Source organism: Theropithecus gelada, chromosome 6, assembly GCF_003255815.1.
Source record: "Theropithecus gelada isolate Dixy chromosome 6, Tgel_1.0, whole genome shotgun sequence".
Lineage (NCBI taxonomy): Eukaryota > Metazoa > Chordata > Mammalia > Primates > Cercopithecidae > Theropithecus > Theropithecus gelada.
The window spans coordinates 75,567,148-75,593,208 of record NC_037673.1 but is presented as its reverse complement, the minus strand read 5'-3'; the positions used below and the strand labels follow the sequence as shown (position 1 = coordinate 75,593,208).

At 44.1% G+C, this 26,061-nt stretch overlaps 1 protein-coding gene across 2 annotated transcripts in view; it reads left to right on the top strand.

Moving 5' to 3' along the window:
- SERINC5 (serine incorporator 5) overlaps positions 1-20,264 on the top strand; it is a 146,786-nt gene extending 126,522 nt beyond the window's left edge. Inside the window, exons 12-13 of one of the 2 annotated variants that reach the window (XR_003119906.1) lie at positions 17,499-17,683; positions 20,207-20,264. Coding sequence is in view for 1 of the 2 variants with exons in the window: in XM_025388616.1 (XP_025244401.1) it covers positions 20,207-20,231 (25 nt within the window). In the remaining variant the exon portion in view is untranslated. The remainder of the gene's footprint in view (positions 1-17,498; positions 17,684-20,206) is intronic. The other variant, XM_025388616.1, reaches the window with a different exon arrangement.
- Positions 20,265-26,061: the final 5,797 nt, after the last annotated feature.

The window sequence follows — 26,061 nt, the reverse complement described above, 5'->3', positions numbered from 1 at the left end:
TCTAAAATTTGATTGAAAGGTGAACATTTCCCTCTTTAGTTTATCTCTTTCTGTACTTTATCAACTATCACAAGCCAGTTCATTAATACATGTGTCATCTTCCACATTGCTACAAGTGACAGTGTAATTGAGCAGCCAGTATGTAACTCAGGCCCGCTTTTCTCTAGCCCACAAGAGCAAGAGTAAGTTTTTCCTTCCTGTTTTAGGCTAGTGTTAGGCCTTTCTTGCATTGCTCTAACGGAATACCTGAGACTGGGTGATTTATAGAGAAAAGGGGTTTATTTGGCTCATAGTTCTGCCGGCTCTATAAGCATTGGTACTGGCATCCGCTCGGTTTCTGGAGAGGCCTCAGTGAGCTTTTACTCATGGTGGAAGGTGAAATGGGAGCAGGCACGTCACATGGCAGAACAGGAGCAGGTGGGGAGAGATACCACACACAACCAGATCTCATGAGAACTCACTATTGTGAAGACAGCACCAAGCCGTGCAGGATCTGCAACCATGACACCTCCCACCAGGCCCCACCTTCAACGCTGAGGATTACATTTCGATGTGAGATTTGGGAGGGACAAATATCAAACCATATGAAGACCTCCACCAACAGCCTTCTCACTGCTCTTCAGTCTTCTATGTGTTACTTGGTCCCAAACATGTAGCATTTGGCGTTAGCTTTTCATTCCAGTAGTATGTCACGTTCTGGTGTCAATTTTTATTCCAGTCCCCTATTACTGTGTAATGTCGACCTGAAAGAAAGAACTAAGGGCCAGGCATGGTGGCTCACACCTGTAATCCCAGGACTTTGGGAGGCCGAGGTATGAGGATCACTTGATCCCCAGAGTTTGAGACCAGCCTGAGCAACATAGTGAGACCTTGACTCTACAAAAAATTTAAAAATTAGCCAGGCATGGTGGAAAAAAAAAAAAAGAACTAAGGCAAATGCATATAGGTAAAGAGTTTATTTGGGCCAAATTTGAGGATTGCAACCTGGGAAGCACATATATACCAAGTCCAGGAGGTGCTCCAAGTTGGGGTGGTTACAAGCAGATTTTAAGGAACAAAATGAGGAGATACAACAAGGTGGTCTCAGCATGTTCATATAGAAACACCATTAGTTAACAGAAATAAGCTAACAGATGATGAGCTAAGGAGTACAGCACTTCTTGGAATAGTCATCAGTTTGTGATTAATCCAGACCTGGAGTTCTTTATAGAAGCAGGAGGGGATCTAGGAATTTCAGGAGAGTAACTGTGGGGTCTCGTGCCTACTCCCCTGTGGCCTGTGCTATTTAGTTCATCTCTATTTGTCTCTTTTGTCATCAGTAACAAATCACCCTAAAACTTAATGGTTTAAAACCACAATTGCTATTATTTGCTCATGGTTTGGGGGTGAAAAATTTGTGCAAAGCATGTTGAACATGGCTTATCTCTGTTATCTGGTGTCTGCAGCTTCAGCTGGCTGGCTTGAAAGCTGGGGGCTGGCAGAAATGCTCAACTAGGCCGAAATGGCTAGGCCTTGGTTCTCTTCTACATGTCTTTCTCCACATGCCTTCTGGGTTCCAAGAAGGAGCATTTCAAGAGGTGAAAGGAAGGTTTCTAAAACAGTTCCAAAGGCCCAGCCTGAAATTTACAGTATTACAGAATCTAGTTACAGAACTTGATTCTGTTGGTCAGAATTGGTTTAGGGTCAACCCAAATTCAAGGAAAAGGGAAAGAGACTCCATCTCTTCTTAGGACAATGGCAAGATCACATTGCAAAAGACTGTGTGAGGTGTGAGAGATTTCTGCTGCCATCTTTGGAAACACAATTTACCACATCCTCAAAATGGCTTCCCGTCTCCTCTGAAGTAAAAGCCAAAGTCTTTACAGTGGTCTACAAAACCCTGCATGACCCATTCCCTATCCCTGCCTCAACTACCCTTTGCCCACTCTGTTCCTGCATTACTGGCTCCCTTGCTGGTTCAAATCCAGGAGGTATGCTCCTCCTTCCCACTCTCCACCGCAGGCTCTCTGCACATACTCTTTCCCATACTGGATGCTTCTCCCTTGGATAGCACTTGGCCCATTCTGTCATTGTATCAGTCTGTTCTCACGCTGCTAATAAAGACTTACCTGAGACTGGGTAATTTACAAATGAAAGAGGTTTAATTGACTCACAGCTCCACATTGCTGGGGAGGCCTCAGAATCATGGCTGAAGGAGAATGAGGAACAAAGTCACATCTTACATGGTGGCAGGCAAGAGAGCGTGTGCAGGGGATTACCATTTATAAAACCATCAGATCTCATGAGACTTATTGACCATCATGAGAATAGCATGGGAAAGACCCAGCCCCATGATTCAGTTACCTCTTACTAGGTCCCTGCCATGACACACGGAAATTATGGGAGCTACAATTCAAGATGAGATTTGAGTAGGGACACAGCCAAACCATATCAGTCACCATCCTCACACTCTTCCTCAAATATGTATTACCTTTTCAGTGAAGTTCTCTCTGACGATTCTATGTAAGATTTCACCCTCTCCCTGAATTTCTTACCCTACTTTACTGCTTTATTGTTTTCTATAGTACTTATTACCATCCAGCCAACTATATACATTTTCTTACCTTTTCAGTTTGTCTTCTGTGACACTAAAATTCAAGCTCCCTGAGGGGTAGGGATGTGTTCACTCCTGTATCCCCAGTGTCTAGAATGATGCCTGGTACATAATAGGTGCTTAGTAAATAGGTGACGAATAAATGAACAAATGGATGGATAAAAGAAAGAAGGATTTGTGAATGGCACTAGTGAAAAATAAGACATTATAGTGCCTTGTGAAGGACTTTTAAATGCCAAATGAAATGTCTAAATTAAATTTAGGGAACGGGACATAGGAAAGGGTGATATATAGGTAGATGGTAGATGATATCCTTCTAGGCATATGTAAAGATAAAGATAGGTGCTGGAAAGAAGAGATTTGAGTATCTGAACTTAAAACAAATTATATCAAGGTTATGACAAACTGGGAAGATGTAATTACAGATAGAGTCCTGTTGTATTGCCCAGGCTAAAACTCCTGGACTCAATCAAGTAGCTGGGACTACAGACGCAAGTCACCACACCCAGCAATATATTTAGTAATTAAAATGCCTTATTATTTTTTTCTTTTTCTTTTTTTTTTTTTTTTTGAGATGGAGTCTCATTTTGTTGCCCAGGTTGGAGTGCAGTGGTGTAATCTCGGCTCACTGCAACCTCTGCCTCCCAGTTTCAAGTGATTCTCCTGCCTCAGCCTCCTGAGTAGCTGGGATTACAGGTGCCTGCCACCAGGACCGGCTAATTTTTGTATTTTTAGTAAAGACGGAGTTTCACCATGTTGGCCAGGCTGGTCTCGAACTCCTGACCTCAGGTGATCCACCCGTCTGGGCCTCCCAAAGTGCTGGGATTATAGGTGTGAGCCACCACGTCTGGCTAAAATGCTCTTATAAACCAATAAGAATATAATAGGAAAACAGTTGGTAAAAAAAAACCGTGAAACTATCCTTTAATCTTACTAGTAATTAAGGAAATTTTGTTTCACGTATCAAATGGAGATTAATTTTCAACTAAGCACTGGAGACAATGTTGAGGAAAACTGCATTTTGTATGTTGTGGTGCAAATTGCCTGGCACATTTAGCAACATGTATCCAAACTGTTAAAAAATGACACAACTTGTGACCTGGCAATTCCAATTTAAGGAATTTCCCTAAGGAATTAATACTAAATAGTTTCAACTATTTAGTTACAATAATATTCAAATAGAGTTCATAAAAGCAAAATAATAGAAATAATTTAAATTCACTTAGAACATCTATACATGGAAATGTTAACATAGCTAATAAATATAGTGCTGTAGAAAAATATCTTATTGAATGTGTTCTGAATGCCTTGTAAAAAATAATTTAGATAACTGTTGCCAGGCGCAGTGGCTCATGCCTATAATCCCAGCTACTTGGGAGGCTGGGATAGGAAGATCTTGAGGCCAGGAGTTCAAGACCAGCCTGAGCAACATAATGAGACCCTGTCTCTAGAAAAAAATTGTTTTAAAAATTATCCAGGCATGGTGATGCACACCTGTAATCCCAGCTGCTCTTGAGGCTGAGGCGGGAAGATCCCTTGAGTGCAGGAGGTGAGTTCCAGGCTGCAGTGAACTATGATTGCCCCACTGCACTCCAGCCTCAGTGACAGAGGGAGACCCTATCTCTAAAACAAACAAACAAAACCTTTGTACAGTGCTATCCAAGTTATGCACACCTGCATAAATGTACTCATGTGCGCACATGGACCCAAAGGAAATGTACCCAAATGTTCACCTACCATTCTCTCTTCACAGCGGCATCTCTTCCCTGCTTTTCCCCCCTCCATATTTTGGGAAGTTTTCTAGTAGGAGCAGCCATGTCCTTTCCGTACAACTCTCCTGTCATAGCTTCAGTTAATTGATCCAAGAGTGGACTTTCCATCTAAGCTGGACAATCAGTGTCTTTCTGGAAATTTGGACTTGAGACTGAAAGAATGCACTTTGCACTTCGAAATGGCTGCTGTCTTGAACCAAGGAGTTTGGAAACTTAAAAGATGTTGTTAGTGACTGTTTTAGCCTCATTGACATAGAAAGAAAGCCAATTTGCAGAAAGATAATAGGATTAAAACAGCTGTGCAGAGGATCAATTGTGGAAGAGAGGAGAGGGAGGGAAAGAGTAAGAATGAACGGACTTCCTGGATTTCCTTATTATGTTCCAGTCTGCAACTCTAATCCATTCTAGAGGCCCAGCTTAATAAAATAATAATGATAGCCAATGTTTATTGAGCACTTAGCATGTGCCTGGCATAATTCTCACAATGATCCTATGGACGTTACTGTTCTAATCCCCGTTATGGACATGGAGAAAAGGCAAACTTTTCTTAACATCCTTACTAATTTGCTTTCACAGAAACTGCCAGATCTTTCCTCTCTCCCCAGTTCCCTTTCCCACCTCCTCTTTTCTTCACTGCCTCTCCTACCCACAAGATCTTCCCCTTTAGGTCAATCTTTCCTTTCCATATGCAGTGCTTTCTCTGGGCTTCTTTATTTGTGTAACCATTATATCAGTAAGGAATCGCATTTGATGAATGGACCACAGGAACTTAAACACCTGGGATGTTGATTCAGCAGCTCAAGGATGTCAGGTCAAAGATTACGGTGGATTTCTGGTTTGCCCTTGTGGCCCCCAGGAGCTGCTTTGCCAATCCATCTGATCTGCATTCCAGTCAGAAGACTCTGAGGGCACTGGGCTCCCTGGAGCATGTTTTAGGGCAGGAAATATCAAGATGAGTCTGGAAATATCTTCTTATTGCCAGAAAACAAACATAAAGATCCTTGGAAGATGACTAAGTTATGTCTAGTCATAAGTTTTATCTAGAAATAAGTTTTGTAACCATTATAGTATTTTGTGGATATTTTTCTGCTCTTTATGGTAAATAAAGAGACTGATTCATTAGACTCAAAATATTAGTAAAAATTTATAAGATACTGATAACTAAGTTTGAAATAGTGTTCAAATATTTTAATTGCTATAATTTATTAAATTTGTAGGGTTAAACTTTTTAAGCTCAGCATGTTTTCAGTGTTTAAGATTTTGCTTTATTGTTTTTTTCCTCGAGAAATCAATTAAAATTAGATTGTGATTTGAAATGTCTAAAACTTAATTTTGAAAGTTTGATAAATATTTGGGAGTACTTTATCAAACTTACAAGTCAGTTAGGTATTCATCAAAACCAAATAAAAGTAGATAATAAAATATTAACAAAATTGATTTATAAATTAACACAAGTTTAGTCTTCAAAATTAAGTTTTAAAATATATAATTTAAATATATAAAATATAAGTTGAAATTAAAGGGAATATTTGTTTCAATGCATAAAGGCTCCCTTCAGACATAAGAAAAACTCAGTTGACATTTTGGAGGTAGGTGGTATCAGTTAGTGTCAGCTAGGTTATGCTGTGGTAACAAGCAACTCCAAAACCCTCAGTGGTTTACAATTACTAAAGTTCAGTTCTTGCTCACATTACATGTCAATTATGGGCTACCTGTAGCTTTGCTTTAGGTTTTCCATCCTGGAACCAGCAGTCTCTATTTGGGATATTGCTGGTTTCATGGAAGAGAGAATGAACATAGTAGAACCGCAAGATGAATCAGAGCTTCTGCTTAGAAGTGGCACACATCACTTCTGTTATCATTGCATTGGTCAAAGCAAGTCTCATGGCCACTCTTGAGGACAACGAGGTGAGGAGATGTAATCCTCCCACAAGAAGGGACACCTCAAATCACATCTCTAAGGCTGATGCAATGAAGCAGAGAAGTATTATTTTCCCCAGGGTGGGGCAGCAAATATTTTGAGTAACAAAATCTACTGTAATGGGGAATAGGAGGTTTTTAAAAAATTCTTACAACTTTGTTTTTTTCTGTGTCACAGAGGCTGTCAGTATATCCTAACATAGAAGTGATTGTGATTGTGTCGGGGTGTTGGAATTATGGTGATTTTAATCTTCTTCTTTGAAAGTTTTTGACAATGAGCATATATTAATTTTGTAGTCAAATTAAAATTTTTTAATTAAAAATTTAAATTATGCCAGGCATGGTACCTCATGCCTGCAATCCTATCACTTTGGGAGGTCAAGGTGGGAAGATCACTTGAGCTTAGGAGTTTGAGACCAGCCTGGGCAACATAGTGAGACCCCGTCTCTATTTTTATATAAACAAATAGGCAAAAATGTTGATGAAAAATTTTTTGTAACCAAATTAAAATTTATAAATTTTGTTTGTACAAAAAAGGCAGTGGATAATGAACTAGTTTTTAATATAGGAATGGTAGTATATATAGAACAGTATTTTAGAAAAATACATCTCACAACATTGAAGAAGAAAGTGCATATTAGAGATTTTGTGTTTTAGATATATCTCAATCTGTCAGTTTTGAAAGAATGTGGCTATGAAATGGAGTGTGTTTGTTAAAGAAATAAGTAAATCAGTAAATGAATGTTGGTTTGTTGGGTGGAGAAAGGCTTAGAAGCATCTTGCACTAAAAGATACATTCGTTTGTGGTTATCTGGCTGATGTCATGAAATTCTGACTTATACCACCGGGGAAGATTACATTTCTCTTTGGCAGGAAACTTCAAATTTAGTACAGCTTGGACCTCACTGCATAGTCATAGTAAAAACTTTTGTACTTAATTGACTCCTTGTTCGCTTCTGGCTTTATAGTGGCCTTCCTGATGAACTAGCTTTTTATAATCCAAACTGGATCTGTGCCTACTTGATTGTTTCTGTCCCAATTCTATTTGGTGGTTAAGACTGAATCAGATTATCAGTTCCTCCTTCTCTCTTTCTGACTTTCTGTGTATTCAACTGAATTTTCGTTATAATGACTCCAAAGTACTCTTCTCTTCCTTTGTCTTGTGGTCACAAGAAAAATCACAAGATCACATTGATGGATGACTCATGAGCTCCTCATCTTTCTGATAGAGTCTCTGAACTGAACCAGCTTGAGTCTAGGTTTGCAGGAAGGCTCTTGATTCAGCCTTGTGATTCTGATGAATAGATGGCCGTAGAATTTATCTCTCTCTCTCTCGATCTTGCTTTTCTTTTGCAACTAATATAACTTTATTTACATCGATTTTCCTCCCTACCCAACCCACTGCATGTCCTTTTCTTGACCCAGGTGATGACATTTCTTAAACCAGTTTACTCTTCTCCATATCCGAGGCTGCTCTTGTAGGTCACCACTGTAACTCCACAGTTAATGCAGCAACTGCCCAGCTGAGTCTTCCCATCAGACATCCTGAATCCATTCCAGTCACGGTGAGCTTTCAATAATGCAAATCAAGTCATCAAGGTCATTCCTGTGTAGAAAGCCCATTGCCTTCATCATATACTTATGGCTTTCAAGTTCCTTCATATCTAGTTTCTGTCCACCTTTCTAGCCTACCTCCCTGTACTCTCACTCCAATATACCTCATGTCAACCAGATACTATTTTTGGTCTCCTCAAATGCCTTTCCTTGACAGTGAACCTAGTTTCTGCATGAAACACTCTTTATTACCCTATTTCTATCAAACTCCCTGATTTTCAAGGTTCATTTCAGGCAGCATGCTCTCTAGGAAGCATTTCTTGGCAGCCTGATCCTCAGCCCAGCCTCTGATCTGATTTAGGCCATAGATTGAGCATAACATGTTTCACAGTATTGTAATTATTCATTTATATGGTGATATCTCCTCACATTGAGGGTAGAGATTGTGGTTTTGGTTTTTGTGTTTGTTTTACCATTGTATACCTAGCATCTAGCATAAGGTTGGGATGTATAATTGCTAAATGAATGAATGGATAGATGCCTACACAAGGAAAATCTCTCACTAGACCATGTTGGTCAGTAACAGGTACTGGGAGGCACAGAGTCTAAGAGTCTAGCATGTGACACATGACCGCTGTCTCACTGTGCCATCAGGAATGGAGTGGACCCCTATAGGGATGTCTGTCCCCCTACATGTTTGGTGGAACCATCCCCCTTCTCTCCCCTGCCCTCCACACGGTGACAGGGATGGGCTCCTGATAGCCATGTTCATAAACAAGACTACCTGCAACTACTCCCCACCCTGGGTGGGAGCTGAGCACTGTTAGTAAATTGATTTTGGATGGTGCATGACCCAAGGTGGTTCGGTCTGTGTCCTTCTCCAGGAACTTGGAATCAGGACACACAGAGAGTTGTCTCTCTGCAGGTGACAAGATAAGCACAGGTCCTGTCCATGGTCATATTTTTGGCCATTTGGACCAGAGGACCCTGTTTGCAAGAAGACAAGATTTCTAAGATCTGAGAGAGAGCAGGCCCTGATTGCTTTTCCAGACTCTGGCTCTAGGGTTTTCCCATGGCCGCGCTGCTTTCCTGAGCTTGAGGTTGCATGAAGCACTCCTGTATCCTTACATGAAATTTCCTTGTATTTAAGCCCTAAATCTCCCTGAAATACAAGGACTGTGGAAATAAATGAAGACCACCCAAATGAGAAAAAACAAAGCCTACTATAGAGAGCTTGCAAGGTAGTTAGCCACCATCACTTGTGTTTGGCAGACACTTAAAGGCAGGCAGAGATGTGGAAAAGCCTTGTAGTAGAAAAAAGGGAAGACTCTGGGCGTGCCCTGAGACTGTTGGCATGGGGAAGCTGCAAGTGGGCTAACTAGAAGGACGGCGTGCTATGTGATTGGTTAGGGTTGCCCATTTGACTTTCTCTGGTTAGTCTAAAGTTGGAGGTAAGGGCAAAAACTAGGGGGGCTGTCAGTTTATTAATCAAGTCCTGGCCATTCGGGACCCATTGCTAAGGGGGTTATTGCTTTGCTTCCTGGACTGGTTACTGCAGATGATGTGTTGGCTTCCCAGGCTAGTTGCCACAGATTGCGGGTCAGGGTTCGATTTTGATATCTAGTCTGGCCATCTGCATATTCAGTATCTCATGACAATACCTCTCTCTCCTTCCTTCACTGGGAAGCTTTGTAAAACCTTCTGACATTTACCTGGCTAAGTGCATAATATGTGCAGGAACAGTTTCAGCTTTTGGAAAGGGAGGATGTTTTAGAACAAGAGGCACAGAAACAAGGATATATGTGCCAGGCCAAGAAGCATTATTCCAGGACACGATATCAGAATAAGCTACCTTCCCTTTCCATAACTTCCAGGGCTGGTGGAAAGGGGAGGTCAATACTGACGGACCCTGAACATTCTCAGGTGCCAGGACCCACTGGGAGAGTGAAGGTGAGCACATTGGGCTTTGAAGTCATTCTGCTCAACTTTGTTTTCCTTGACAGCAGCTCCACTTCTAAGCTTTGGATTTGGGGGCTGGTCAGATGGGGAGCTGGATCATCTCTGTTCAAAGAGCTGCAACTGATGCCCAGACTACGTCATGTCCTCACCATAAGGGCAGGAAGCTCCCTAACAGACAACTGAGCACAAGGAACCGAGCAAATGTAAAGACAAGAGCATATTCAGATATCGTCAGTTTTTATTAATAAAAAATAAGTGAGGAAGCTGGGCATGGTGGCTCACACCTGTAATCCCAGCACTTTGGGATCCTGGGATCCTCCCAGCTGAGATGGAAGGATCTCTTGAAGCCAGAAGTTTGAGACCAGCCTGGGCAACATAGTGAGACCCCATCTCTATATAAAAAGAGAATGGTGGCGTGTGCCTGTAGTCCTAGCTACTCAAGAGATTGAGGTGGGAGAACTGCTTAAACCCACGAGTTTGAGGTTACGATGGGCTATGATCGCACCACTGCACTCCAGGCTGGGAGAGTGAGACTCTGTCTCAAAGAAAAAAAAATGATGACAAAACAGATTTAGAGAACGTATTAGTTTTTTTATTTCTGCTGTGACACATCACCACAAATTTAGCAACATAAATTTATTAGTAGACAGTTCTGTAGTCAGAAGTCCAGGCAGGCTTGCATGAGTTCTATGCTCAGGATAGCACAGGGCTGAAAATCAAGGAATTGGCTGGGTGGAGCTTTTACCTGGAGGCACCGAGAAGAATCTGCTTCCAAGCTCATTCCAATCATTGGCTGAATCCAGTTCCTTACGGCTGTAGGTCTGAGGTTTCTGTTTCCTTGCCGACTGTTAGGCAAGGGCCACTTTCAGTTCCTTGAGGTATTCCTTCTCATGCGGTCCCGCCATCTTCAAGCAGCAATGGCACTTGAGTCTTCCTCATACTTCAAATCTCTCCAAATTCCTCTTCTGTTGTGTAAAGGGCTCTTGTGATTAGATCAGGATCACCCAGATCATCTCCATATTTTAAGGTTGACTGACTTGAAACTTTAATTACATTTGCAGAATCCCTTCACAGGAGTACCTAGATTTGTGTTTAATTAAATAACCAGGGAACAGGAATCTGAGGGAGGCTGTGATGCTTAATACTGCGTGTCAACTTGATTGGATTGAAAGGATTGATCTTGGGTGTGTCTGTGAGGGTGTTGCCAAAAGAGATGAACATTTGAGTCAGTGGGCTGGGAAAGGCAGACCCACCCTTAATCTGGGTGGGCGCAATCTAATCAGCTACCAGCCCTGCTAGAATATAAGCAGGCGGGAAAATGTGAAAAGAGAGATGGGCCTAGCCTCCCAGCCTACATCTTTCTCCTGTGCTGGATGGTTCCTGCCCTCAAATACCGGACTTCAAGTTTGGACTGGCTCTCCTTGCTCCTCAGCCTGCAGACGGCCTATTGTGGGACCTTGTGATCGTGTGAGTTAATAAACTCCCCTTTGTATTTATATATTGATATATATATTCCATTAGTTCTGTCCCTCTAGAGAAGCCAGACTAATACAGAAGTCATCCCTAGAATTTGTCCTACTACAGAGAGATTGCAATTTACACCATACGGGAATTGTGAATAGAACAAAATGTTTGCACATATGTTGGGTACTGTGTAATTGTTATTTGGAGGTGGAGAAAGGGGGTGAACATTTCCTGACTGATGTGGTTTGGATGTGTGTCTCCTCCAAATCTCAGGCTGAAATGTGATCCCCAGTGTTGAAGGTGGAACCTTGTGGGAGGCATTTGGGTCATGGGGCAGATCCCTCATGAATGTTTGGTGCCCTCCCTGAGGTAATGAGTGGGTTCTCACTCTATTAGGTTCACATGAGAGCTAGTTGTTTAAAAGAGCTTGGCATTTCCTCCCCTCTCTCTTTTTCTCTCTGTCGCCATGTGACAAACCTGCTTCTGCCGTGATTGGTAGTTTCTTGAGACCTCACCAGAAGCAGATGTGGGTGCCATGCTTATACAGCCTGCAGAACCATGAGGCAAAATAAACCTCTTTTTAAAATGAATTACCCAGTCTCAGGTATTCCTTAATAGCAATGCAAAATGGATTAACACACTGACTATAGGTTAGTTGTAAAATAGATCCAAAAAGTGTATGATATGGTTTAGTTGGCCCCTCCAAATCTCATGTTGAGATGTAATCCTCAGTGTTGGAGGTGGGGCCTGGTGTTTGGGTCATGGGGGTGTTTGCCTCATGCCTTGGTGCTGACCTTGTGATAGTGAGTGAGTTTTTGTGAATAATCAGGGAACAACAATCTCAGTGAGGTCATCCTGAGATTCTTCACCACCATGCCCACTCTCACTCTTGCTTCTGCTCTGCCATGTGAGATGCTTGCTCTGGCTTTAAGTAAAAGCTCCCTTAGGCCTCCCCAGAAGCTGAGCAGATGCCAGCACCTTGCTTGTGCAGCCTGCAGAATCATCAGCCAATTAAAACTGCTTTCTTGGCTGGGCACGGTGACGCATGCCTGTAATCCCAGCACTTTGGGAGGCCGAGGTAGGCAGATCACCTGAGGTTGGGAGTTCAGGACCAGTCTAACTAACATGGAGAAACCCTGTCTCTACTAAAAATATAAAATTAGGCAGGTGTGGTGGTGCATGCCTATAGTCCCAGCTTCTCAGGAGGCTGAGGCAGGAGAATCACTTGAACCTGGGAGGCGGAGGTTGCAGTAAGTCGAGATCGCACCATTGCACTCCAGCCTGGGCAACGAGAGCGAAATTCTGTGTCAAAACAAAACCAAAAAAAGCCCCCAAACCTCCTTTATTTACAAATTACCCAGTCTCAGGTATTTCTTTATAGCAATGCAGTGTATTTCTTTTTTTTCTTTTTTTCTTTTTTTTTTTGAGTCAGAGTCTCACTCTGTCCCCCAGGCTGGAGTGCAGCCTGAATCTAGGCTCACTGCAACCTCTGCCTCCTGGGTTCAAGCAATTCTTATGCCTCAGCCACCTGAATAGCTGGGATTACTGGCATGTGCCAACACACCTAGCTAATTTTTTGTATTTTCAGTAGAGATGGGGTTTCACCATGTTGGCCAGGCTAGTCTCAAACTTCTGGCCTCAAGTGATCCACCTGCCTCAGCCTCCCAAAGTGCTGGGATTACAGGTGTGAGCCACCACGCCCAGCCATGGGTATTTCTTTAAAGCAACTACATTATAACCTAATATGGTATATGGGCTTATTTCTCATTTGCAGAAAAGTCTAAGGCAGGCATTCATGTTGATAGATAGCTTTCCCCTACCTAGTAACTCAGGCATCCAGGCTCCTTCCATGTTGTAGATCCCCAATTCCCTAGAGCCTATCACCTGCATCCAAGTGATGCAAGACAAAAGAAAACATAGAGGAGGCATATCTGTTCTTTAAGCCTTCGCCAAGAATAGGTACTATAACTTAGAACCATATCCCCTTGGTGAGAACTAGTGTGGCTGTGCCTGGCTGCAAAGGGTGCTGGGAAATACAGTCTAGCTGTGTATGAACAAGAATAAATGGATTGGTGAATAGTAGCAGTCTCTGCCTCAATCTACCATGAGCTGGCACTTTACATAATTATCACTGAATTAACACCACAACCCTGACAGGTACATCCCCCCTTTATAGAAGAGGAAGTTGAGATCCAAAAAAATGAAGTGACTTGCCCAAGGTCCCACAGCTATTATGTGGAAGACCCAGGATTGGACCCTAATCCTGTTTAATTTCTAAACTCTTACTCTTTCCAGTATTACATATTGACTCCTAGGTAGCAAGCGCCTGCCTAGGTTTGACTATAATTTGATTGCTATGGTTGAGTCAGAATTACCAAAGGGGGATATTTAAAATCGTTGGTTCCTATCCCCACTCTACTGAAGCTTTGTTTAACCAGCCTGATAGAGGCCCCAAAATGTGCATTTAAACAAGCTCTCTGGGTTATTCAGATGTGCTGTAATGTTTGTAATATACCAGAGCAGCTTTCCCTTCTGGGATGAGGAAATCATTAAGGTAAATTCCCAGTTGTAGTCTGGAAAAGTCCCCCTCTCTGGGATTTGGGATCTTAATCTATTTATGAATTTCTGGAACTTCTCCAGCGTAGCTGACCTCCCATCTGCAGGAATGACCTCATGTGGAGGGATTCAAAGAATGGTAACAACAGTGCAGTGAGTGCAATTAGTTCTATGTGCCTGCCCTGGTGGCCTATTCTCTGCTGACAAACCCACCCAGCTGATCCCTGCACTGCTTAGGTTGGGGTCACTATTGGCTGCTTCTAATTCCCTTCTTTTTTTTTTTTTTTTTTTTTTTTTGAGACTGAGTCTCGCTCTGTCGCCCAGGCTGGAGTGCAGTGGTGGGATCTCAGCTCACTGCAAGCTCCGCCTCCCGGGTTTACGCCATTCTCCTGCCTCAGCCTCCTGAGTAGCTGGGACTACAGGCACCCGCCACCGCACCCAGCTAGTTTTTGTATTTTTTAGTAGAGACAGGGTTTCACCATGTTAGCCAGGATGGTCTCGATCTCCTGACCTTGTGATCCGCCCGTCTCGGCCTCCCAAAGTGCAGGGATTACAGGCTTGAGCCACCGTGCCCGGCCTCTAATTCCCTTCTTTAGATCCCTGTGGAATCTTACATAATTGGTGATATTGGCTGTCTAGGCCACTTGTTCAGCCAGTTTGTCACCTCACCTTCACTAAGGATGGACTGTTTGCAGACTTGTGCTAGACTTGTGAAAGAAGCAGAGATAACTCCTGCTCCTAGGAGCTTGTAGCCTAGCGGGGTAAACCTACCGTTAGTAATGAGAGCTACCAATTATCGAGTATTTTAACATATTAGCTTATTTAATTCTATCAAACAACCCCGGGCATAGGCATTATTGGCCCTTTTCCAGAAGCTGAGGTTCAAAGATGTTAAGTAACTGAATCAAGGTCATCCAACTAGTGAGTGGTGGTGGGGCTGGTATTGGAATCCAGGTCAGTCTACTTCTAAAGTCCATGTTCTTAGGTACCCCGAGTAGTGGACCAAATGTTGGTGTAATGGACTGAATATTTATGTCTCCCCAAAATTTATATGCTGAAATCCCAGCCCCCAAGGTGATGGTATTTGGGAGATGATTAGTTCATGAAGATAGAACCTTCATGAATGAGGTTGGGTGTAGTGGCTCATACCTGTAACTCCAACACTTTGGGAGGCCGAGGCGGGTGGATCGCTTGAGGCCAGGAATTCGAGACCAGCCTGGCTGCCTGGCCAACATGGCAAAACCCCGTGTCTACAAAAATAAAATAAAATTAGCTGGACATAGTGGTGTGTGCCTGTAGTCTCAGTTACTCAGGAGGCTGAGGTGGGAGGATCACTTGAGCCTGGAAGGCAGAGGTTTCAGTGAGCCAAGATCGTGCCACTGTGCTCCAGCCTGGTGGCACAGTGAGACTCTGTCTCAAAAAAAAAAAAAAAAAAAAAGAGAGACTAGAAGCCTTATAAAAGAAAGAGCGATCCCTGGCTCCTTCCACAATAAGGACGTAGTTAAAAGACCTCACCAGACACTACAGCTTCCAGTGCCATGATCTTGGACTTTCAAGCCTCCAGAACTGTGAGAAATAAATGCTTGTTGTTTATAAGCTACCCAGTATCTGGTATTTTGTTATAGTTGCCTGAACAGTCTAAGATAGATGGTTCCCAAAATGATGTCCATATCCTAATTTCCAGAACTGTAAATGTTAACTTTGCAGATGTAATGAAATTAGGGATCTTGATTTGAAGAGATCACCCTGGATTAGCCAAGAGATTTTTTTTTTTTTTTTTTTTTTGAGATGGAGTCTTGCTCTGTCACCCAGGCTGGAGTGCAACGGTACAGTCTCAGCTCACTGCAACCTCCGCCTCCCAGTTTCAAGAGATTCTCCTGCCTCCGCCTTCTGAGTAGCTGCAATTACAGGAGCCTGCCACCACGCCCAGCCAATTTTTTCATTTTTAGTAGAGATGGGGCTTCACCATGTTGGCCAGGCCGGTCTCAAACCCCTGACCTCAAGTGATCTGCACACCTCAGCCTCCCAAAGTGCTGGGATTACAGGCGTGAGCCACCGTGCCCAGCATGACAAGTGTTTTTATAAGAGACACACTGAGGAGAAAACAGACACAGATGAGATGATAAGAAGACTAGGTAGAAACTGGAGTGGTGCAGCTACAAGCCAAGGAATGCTGACAGCCACCTTGGCTTGTAGCTGCACCAGCTGACAGCTGAGAGAAATAAGTAATAGATCGCCCCCTAGATCCTTCGGAGGGAGCACAGCCCTGACAACATAGTACTTTCAGACTTCTGGTCTCTGGAACTGTGAGAGAATAACTTTCTGTGTCGTAAATCCCTGGCTTGTGGTCATTTTTTTTTTTTTTTAAATAGCAGCCTCAGGAAGACTAATACATTCTCTTTGTTTTATAAAAGCAAAACCACAAGGCAGCATATAATTCAAGGCTGAAGGAGTGTGGCATGCTGACAGACCGTAAGAAAAACTGAATATCAGAGAAAGACACCAAATCGAGTCAGTGGCTTTGTGTGATTATCAGTTAGTATGTGTCCCTTTCTCTTGTGTCCAACTTACATCATCACCATCACCTATTATTGAGCACTTAATATGTGCTAGGTCCCAAGCTAAATGCTTTGCCTAGATCACCTCAGTTAAACCTCGCACTCATTCTATGAGGTAGGTGCCAGTATTTGCCTATTTTACAAACGAAGAAACTGAGGCTCAGAGAAGTGAGGTCCCATCTGCGGTTGGACAGTGAGTAAACAGCGGAGTGAGGACCAGAACTCAAGTGTGTCTTACTGCAGAGTCTTGGCTTACGTGGTTCCTAGCCATCTCCCGTGTTAGTTTGTTCTTCTGCATATGCTTAGTCACTGTAGTTAAGAGCTCTGGGCCAGGCGCGGTGGCTCACACCTGTAATCCCAGCACTTTGGGAGGTCGAGGCAGGCAGATTGCCTGAGATTGGGAGTTTGAGACCAGCCTGGTCAACATGGCAAAACCCCATCTCTACTAAAAAATACAAAAAATTAGCCAGGTATGGTGGCACTCGCCTGTAATCTCAGCTACTTGGGAGACTGAGGCAGGAGAATCAGTTGAACCTGGGAGTCAGAGGTTGCAGTGAGCCGAGATCGTGTCACTGCACTCCAGCCTGGGTGACACAGCGAGACCCCATCTGAAAAATAAAAAGAGCTCTACAGTTTCCGGTGACTCGAGCCAGCGGGAGTGGAATGAGGCATGGCTCTATGAGCCCGAGTCCTGTAGTGTACGACATCCCCCTCCAGGCCAGAGCAGCCTGCCTCTGTGGATGTTTGTTAATGAACGAGTGAACATATGGGTTGGGCTGCCAGCAGAGCTCTGCCTATCTCAGGGCCACAGGAGGCATTTATGTCATCCTCTTGGCAGGTATGCCACTAGTGTCTGAGCTCAGTTACTGAGCTTCTTCCCACTGTGGGGGAAAAGGCGGGTGAGCCTGGCTCTCACGCTCTACCTCGTCCACGAAGCCTGAAGAGTGGGGAAGGAGGAGTATGGAGATATAGCATGCAAGTCCCAGGGAAGGGAAGAGAGAAAATGGACTGAAGTTTCTGATGAGGTTCATAGTGATCTGGATGGCCTGGGCCTGTCCCATTCTCTGTCCAGGAAGAGGAGGGAAACACAAGGTAAGATTTTAATTTCTATTTTGTCCCCAGAAACTATCAATGTTGTAGACTTAAGGCCTCTTACGAATATCCTTTTTGCAAAAGGGGATGGAAAAATCTCTGGCCCCGACTCTGACAGGAAAGCCTGGTTTTAGCGTTGAAAAGGTGATTGAATACAGCTTGCTTTTCTCCAGGGAGGAGAGACAAGATGGAGTGCCAGAGAGGCCTAAGGCAAGGTGCCTATTTTTGCATTGCTGCAGCAACGTGGAGGCTTTCTGCCCTGCCTCATACCCCTCATCCATCAGCCCCAGCCTTCCCCATCACGGTTTTTCCCAGATGAGGCCTGATTGTTGATTTCTTTCACGCGTGTGCGTAAGTAACATCTTCTATCCCTTTCAGTGTTGAATTAACTTAGTGACCAACTCATTAAGGACTGCTTATCAAGACTTTCCCTCCTTTCTATAATTTTACCCATTGTCAGCTTTGACAGAACTCCCACTGAAGGTTTGTCAAAGAGCCATTAAAGAGTTCTAAATGGTCTTGCTTGCAGAGGGCACCTGCACTTGACCTCTATTTATACTTTTTGTAGTACTCTTGCCTGGCCTCAGAGATGGAACTGGGATTGAAATTTTATTTACCAAACATCAACATATTGATATTCGACCTTAAAATAAGAAAGTGTAAAACAGCAAACATCTATAGTCTTTTTGCAGTAAGCAGTAAACTTAGGAAATTTTTATTCATTAATTCCTTCCTTCAACGGAATTGTGATTAAGAATACCTGCTATTTGTCAAATTCTAAGAATATGAAAAAGAACAAATTCTACCCTTAACTTACTCAAAGTCTAGACAGCAAAGCAGAAAATAGCAAATAATTACTATATGGTGTGATATGTACCACAGCCTGAAGAGAAATATACTGAAAACTGAGAATTCAAAAAATATTGAATTAATGGTTGGTGGGTTCATAATAAGCAACTACAGTAAATGAGGAATATTAGAGGGTTGTTCTGAACCTGCTAAGATCATTGGAGAGGACAACCTTGGACGGTAGGTCTGGTTCCTGGGTTGGGTAATGAGAAAGGCTTGGGCTGGACCTGGGGTGCATTTGAGCTATACCATGTGCCCCCAGTTTCACCCTAGCAGCAATGATCCTTGGCAGCAGTTTATCTGCTTTATTTCTCCCCACCCCATTTTTATAGTAAAACATCTGCTAAAAATGATGTCAGTAAAAGCAGTCCCTATAGTGAAATTGAATGTCATTTCTGGGACACTGGATGTGTAACAGTCGCACGTAGGGAGTGGGTGGCTCCACTTTCCCTAATCAAAAATAAGGAAGTCCTGGCATTGAGCCAGGAGGGTTGGGCAACTGGATTGGGAGGCAGAAAATCAGTCATTGTCTCTGCCTTTTCCCTGGTTTATGGAGTGTCACAGCTCCAAAGACACACCTTTCTTGTCTATAAAATGGGAATCATGTTTGCTTCCACCTTACTCATTTAAAAACATTTCTTACAATTCCTAGTCAGAGTTATTTGTCAGAAAGCTTTTGTGGATGGTGATATGGTTTGGCTCTGTGTCCCCACCCAAATCTCATCTCAAATTGTAATCCCCCCCATGTTGAGGGAGGGACCTGGTGGGAGTGATTGGATCATGGAGGTGTTTTCCCCATGCTGTTCTTGTGATAGTGACGGAGTTCTCACAAGATCTAATTTTTTTTTTTTTTAATTTTTTTTGATGGAGTCCCACTCTGTTGCCCAGGCTGGAGTATAGTGCCATAATCTTGGCTCACCGCAACCTCCACCTCCCAAATGTCAAGCTATTCTCTTGCCTCAGCCTCCCAAGTAGCTGGGGTTACAGGCATGTGCCACCATGCTGAGCTACTTTTTGTATTTTTAGTGGTGATGGGGTTTCACCATGTTGGCCAAACTGGTCTCGAACTCCTGACCTCAAGTGATCTGCCTGCCTCAACCTCCCAAAATGCTGGGATTACAGGTGTGAGCCAGTGCACCCGGCCGTGATCTGATGGTTTAAGAGTGGCAGTTTCTTCTGCATGCTCTCTCTCTTCTGCTGCCATGTAAGATGTGCCTTGCTTCCCCTTCGCCTTCCGCCATGATTGTAAGTTTCCTGAGGCCTCCCCAGCCATGCAGAACTCTGAGCCGATTAAACCTCTTTTCTTTATAAATTACCCAGTCTCAGGTAGTCTTTGTAGCAGTATGAAAACAGACTAATACAGACGGCCAACATTTTGGTTAGGTGAAGATGTTTAGCTTTCAGTTGTTTGTTTGGGCCCATTTCTTATAACTTAACATGGAGACGGTGCTGAAGAAATGGGGCCTAGGGCAGGTCATTGTTAATAGAGGGAAGGATCCTGGGAACATTGGGTTATCTTGAAGGCACCCAGAGATGGGAGTGTGAGTGGAAGTACTCAGAGTCTGGCAGCAAAGGCACCAGGCCTGGGGAGCCTCGCCCACAGGCATGGGGGTGGGGGCACAGCATGGCAGAGGTTATGAGTGGGTGCCATCAGGTGGTGATGCATGATGTGGTTTGGCTGTGTCCCCACTCAAATCTCAACTTGAATTGTATCTCCCAGAATTCCCACATGTTGTGGGAGGGACCCAGGGTGAGGTAATTGAATCATGGTGGCCAGTCTGTCTTGTGCTATTCTCGTGACAGTGAATAAGTCTCATGAGATATGATGGATTTATCAGGGGTTTCTGCTTTTGCTTCTCCCTCTTTTCCTCTTGCCGCTGCCATGTAAGAAGTGCCTTTTGCCTCCTGCCATGATTCTGAGGCCTCCCCAACCATGTGGAACTGTAAAGTCCAATTAAACCTCTTTTTCTTCCTAGTCTCTGGTATGTCTTTATCAGCAGCGTGAAAACAAACTAATACAATGCATATCCCCTCGTGCCCCATCCTTGCTCTCCTTAAAATGAGAGTACTGAGGATGCGTCCAGACTTGTCACAGAAGAAACATGAATGGCTATGCCACTCAGAAAAAAGTGTTCAGCCACATGAGAGTTAAGCAGAATGCGGACTAGAAACGATACTAGATTTACCTACTAAATTGGGAAAAAATAAAAGAAGATAATGGACAATGCTGATCATGTCTTGAAACAGGCACTACTGCTAGAGGGGATGAATTTGTTGAAGCTTTCTGGAAATAATTCAACAACATCTATCAGGAACTTTAAGGATATTTAAACTTTTGTTCCAATATCCCAATCCTGGAAACATATTCTAAGGAAAAAAAGAGATGACAGGGTTAGAGATTTCAATAAAAACATGGCCAGAATAAAATTATTTATAGTGGAAAAAGAATTAAACAACTTCAATGCCCCCAAATAGGGCAAGCATTAAGTAAACAATAAAAATATCCATAGGATAGACTATTATGCAGCTATTAAAAACATACATTATTTTTTTTTTGAGATATGGTCTCACTTTATTGCCCAGGCTGGAGTGCAGTGGTGTGATCACAGCTCACTGCAGCCTTGAACTCTTGGGCTGAACTGATTCTCCCACCTCAACCTCTTGAACACCTGGGACTACAGGTGTGCACCACCATGCCCAGCTAATTAAAATGATTTTTTTTTTTTTTAAGAAATGAGGTCTCATTATGTTGCCCAGGCTGGTCTTGAACTCCTGGGTTCAAGTGAACCTCCTACCTCGGCCTCCCAAAGTGATGGGATTACAGGTGCAAGCTATTGCACCCAACATAAACATCATATGAAGGGGGGGCCTGCTCCTCCACACCTGTGGGTATTTCTTGTCAGGTGGGACAAGAGACTGAGGAAGAAATAAGACACAGAGACAATGTATAGAGAAAGAAGAGTGGGCCCAGCAGACTGGCGCTCAGCATACAGAGGACCTGCACCGGCACCGGTCTCTGAGTTCCCTCAGTATTTATTGATTACTATTTTCACTATCTCAGCAAGGGGAATGCGGCAGAAGAACAGGGTGATAGTGGGGAGAAGGTCAGCAAGAAAACATGTGAGCAAAGGAATCTGTGTCACAAATAAGTTCATGGGAAGGTACTATGCCTGGATGTGCATGTAGGCCAGATTTATGCTTTTCTCCACCCAAACATTTCAGTATAGTAAAGAATAACAGAGCAGCATTGCCGTCAGCTTATCTCACCTCCAGCCACAGGCCTTCTCCTATCTCCGAATAGAACGAATGTACAATCGCGTTTTATACCAAGACATTCCATTCCCAGGGGCATGCAGGAGACAGAGGCCTTCCTCTTATCTCAACAGCAAGAGGCCTTCCTCTTTTACTAATCCTCCTCAGCACAGACTCTTCATGGGTGTTGGGCTGGGGGACGGTCAGGGCTTTCCCATCCCACAAGTCCACATCTCAGGCTGTCTCAGTGGGTAGAAACCTTGGACAATACCCGGCTTTCCCGGGCAGAGATCCCTGCAGCTTTCTGCAGTGCATCATGCCCTTGGTTAATCGAGAATGGAGAATGGCGGTGACTTTTACCAAGCATACTGCCTGTAAATGTATTGTTAACAAGGCACGTCCTGCACAGCCCTAGATCCCTTAAACCTTGATTCCATACAACACATGTTTCTGCGCGCACAAGGTTGGGGCTAAAGTTACAGATTAACGGCATCTCAAGGGAAAACAATTGTTCAGGGTACAGAACAAAATGGAGTTTCTTATGTCTTCCTTTTCTACATAGACACAATAACAGTCTGATCTCTCTTTTTCCCCCCACATCATACTTTCAAAGAATAACTGACATGGATAAATGCTTTTCCTACAGTGTTAACTTTTTGGTGCTGGGGATCTCAGTGCAGATTGGTATATAAACCACACCTGTGCATGTGAAAGATTGGAAGGATATTTTCCAAAGTGCTGAAACATCATTTCTGAGTTGTAGGATTGCAGGATTACTTCCTTCGTTACATTTTCCAATATTTTCTAACTATTCTAAAGTGAGTTGCACAATTTTGATAAGGAGGGGAAGATGTCATTAAAAAGTGATTGCACCTGCCTGACTGTAGCCAGTGTGCTCTGCTGCCAGCGGATCCTCTGCCTTAGGCAAGAGGCAGATTTCATGAACCTGAAGACCCTGCCAGGAAAAATGCAAGGAATTCGAACAATTCACCCTGGGGTCTGGCCAGGCCTGGTGGAGAGAGGGATGGGGCAGAAAAGCCCATCTGGGAAGAGGGGCCGTCTTTGTTCTCAGGTGCATCTCCAAATTGAGCTGTGCATCTCCACCTATGGACTCCCAGGACCCCAAGTTAAAGAGGAATTGCTGGTGCCGGTCTGAAGGCCCAGCTAAATGCCTCCTTGACTCTGGGGCTGTGTGCCCAGTGCCACCTTGAAGAGTGAGGGGATGTGTCTGGACAGACGCTCAGGTAGACCCAGCTTCCGCCTCCCGCTCTGAGCGTCTCAGAGCAGCGAGTGAAGAGCATCACAGTTCGCTCTAAAAACCCATAGAGCAGCTTGACTGGGAGTCCTGATTTCTGCTCGAATGCATTTGAGACTGAAATTTCCCCCTGCTGTATTGTCTGGCACTTTTCCACTCTGCTCAGTAACATCAGCATCGCCAGGGAGCAGGTTAGACGTGCAGAAGCTTGGCTCCGGTTTACAGAACAAGAATGTGCAGTTCAGCACATCCCCGGGGGACTCAGGAGCACTGAGTTTGCAGCGCTGCTCAGCTCCCCTCGCAGGGGGATGGACCTCAGACTGGACCAGGCTCGGGGGAGCAGGGAGGAGGAGGAGAGCACTGAGGAGCAGCAGAGTGGGGGCCTGTGGGAAGCCCACTCCAATCAGGTGGGATGGAAGCAGAAGTGGCTCCTGAGGGGAAGCAAGAGCAGCTGGACAGAGCATGGAGCGACCCTCATTTCTGCCACTTGGGATAAAAGAGGCGGGGCAATAGCTTATTTCAGGGCAACCTCCTCCGGGAATGTGTAGAGTGTGGGGATCGTCTCCCTGTTCCTCACAGGGTCCCTGGAGCTTGGTAGGAAGCAGAAGGTATTATTTTCATTTTCCAGATGGTTTTATAGGGGCTGGGGGAGGGAGCCTGGGAGGTTGCCAGCCTACTGGGAAAGCTCAGAGCCCTCTCCTCGCTCTAATGGTGCCAGCTGGCTCTCGGGCCAGATAGGAAGGCTGTGCCAGGCACGCCATCATTCCAGATCCCGCGAGAGTTGCCAGGAATTGGGCTGCTGGGTTTTCTCATCACAGCTGAGGCCCTTCAATGGAGCATCTGGGAGGTACAGGGAACTTGGGCTACTTTCTTTTCTTTCCTTCTTCTTCTTTTTTTTTTTTTTTTTGTAGTCCATTTTATTAATTTTCCTCCAGTTTTATTAAGGTATAATTGACAAAGATAAGCCACTGTCATTTCGAAGGGTGGTGGTTGTTCCCAATGTATTAAAAATGCAGAAATGCTAGCCAGGCACAGTGGCTCACGCCTGTAATCCCAGCACTTTGGGAAGCCAAGGCAGGTGGATCACTTGAGGGCAGAAGTTCAAGACCAGCCTGGCCAACATGGTGAAAACCTGTCTCTGCTAAAAAATATATATATAAAAATTAACCGGGCCTGGTGGTGCACACCTGTAGTCCTAGCTTCTCAGGAGGCTTAGGCAGGAGAATCGCTTGAACCCCGGAGGCAGACAGCCAAGATCGTGCCACTGCACTCTAACCTGGGCGAGTGAGCAAGACTCTGTCTCATGAAAAAAAAAAAAAAAGTAGAAATGCCAAAACAAGTTAAAATGTTACAGTATATTTTAAAAAATATTTTAAAGAAATGTTACATTTTAAAAATGAATGCTTAGAAACACATCCCAGGTGCATATGGATAGAACTTTATACTATTTTGCTAGGGCTGCCATAATAAACTACTGCAGCCCTAGCAAGGGCTAGGGCTGTTTAAGCCCTTAACAGACATTTATTGTCTCGCAGTCCTGGAGGCTGGAAGCCAGGCATCAAGGTGTTGGCAGGGTTGGTTTCTGAGGCCTGTCTCCTTGGCTTGCAGATGCCATCTTCTCTTCTTGTGTTCATGTGGTCTTCTCTCTGTGTGTGTCTTCTCTCTGTGTGTGTCTGTGCCAATTTTCCTCTTCTTATAGATACACCCTTATTGGATTTGGGCCCACCCTCACAACCTCATTTTAACTGACCTCTTAACTCTATCCTCCAAATTCAGTCAGATTCTGAGTTGCTGGGGATTAAAACTTAAACATATGAATTTTGGAGGGACACAACTTGGCCCATAGCAAACATCATTTGGAAATAACATCAAAAGTCTAAAAGTCCTTACTTGAATGTAAAGCCCAGGCCCAGGGGCCTTCTTGCCCCTACCTCTGTCTGTGTCCTGGACTCTTAAGCCATCTTGCTGGGGAGCAGGAGGTATCTGATTTTTCCTGTTGGTGTGTTGTCTTAGTCTCGGCTGCTAAAACAAAAATACCATAAACTGGTGTCTTAGAAACAACAGAAATTTATTTCTCACAGTTCTGGAGTCTGGGAAGTCCAAGATCAAGGTGTGGGAAGATTCAGTGTCTGGCCAGACCCAGTTTCTGGTTCATAGATGGAACCTTCTTGCTGTGTCCTATCATGGTGGAGTGGGTAAGCTAGCTCTCTGTGGTTGCTAAATCCTAATCATGATGGCTCTGCCCTCATGACTGAATTGCCCTTCAAAAGTCCTACCTCCTTAGGCCATCACTTTGGGGTTTAGGATTTCAACTCATGAATTTTAAGAGGACACAAACATTTAGTCCATTGTATGTGTGGGGTGGGTCAAGAAGAAAGGTCCTCTCTCCCTCTTGCCCTACTGGCTGCTTCTTGCCCTCTGAATTCATCTCCACTTTGCCTCATGTGGATTCCAGCAGCTAGCTTCCCTTTTGGTAGGAATGTTTGAGGTTGTGGCTTCAGCTGATGCCCATGGCTGGGCACAGTCTCCCCAGGGGCCAGGATTCTGTTGCTCCTGTGGTTGGGGCATGCATGAAGAAGTCCTGCCCAACGTGGCATGTTCTGTCACTGAAGATGTTCCTCAAATCTGGAAAAACAACCTTGAGGAATTATTCAGTAATCACAAAGTATAAAACCTTCCAGTGTTTACCTCTGCCCAGGAACCTGCCCTTTTAGATGAGGAAATTCTGGCCGGGTGCAGTGGCTCACACCTGTAATCCCAGCACTTTGGCAGAGGTGGGCAGATCACCTGAGGTCAGGAGTTCAAGGCCAGCCTGGCCAACATGGTGAAACCCCGTCTCTACTAAAAATACAAAAATTAGCTGGCCTGGTGGTGGGTGCCTGTAATCCCAGCTACTTGGGAGACTGAGGTAGGATAATCGCTTGAACTCAGGAGGCGGAGGTTGCAGTGAGCTGAGATGGCACCAATGCACTCCAGTCTGGTGACAAGAGTAAGACTCCATCTCAAAAATAAATAAATAAACAAATGGATGGATGCATGGATGGATGAGGAAATTCTCTTTCAAGTCTTCCTTTCCTGCAAAGCCACCTGTTATGGGTTGAATTGTGTCCCTCTAGAAAAGATATGTTGGAGCATATCTAATACAGGGCTGTATTAGTTCGTTTCACACTGCTGATAAAGACATACCTGAGACTGGGTTACTTATAAAGAAAAAGAGGTTTAATGGACTCACAGTTC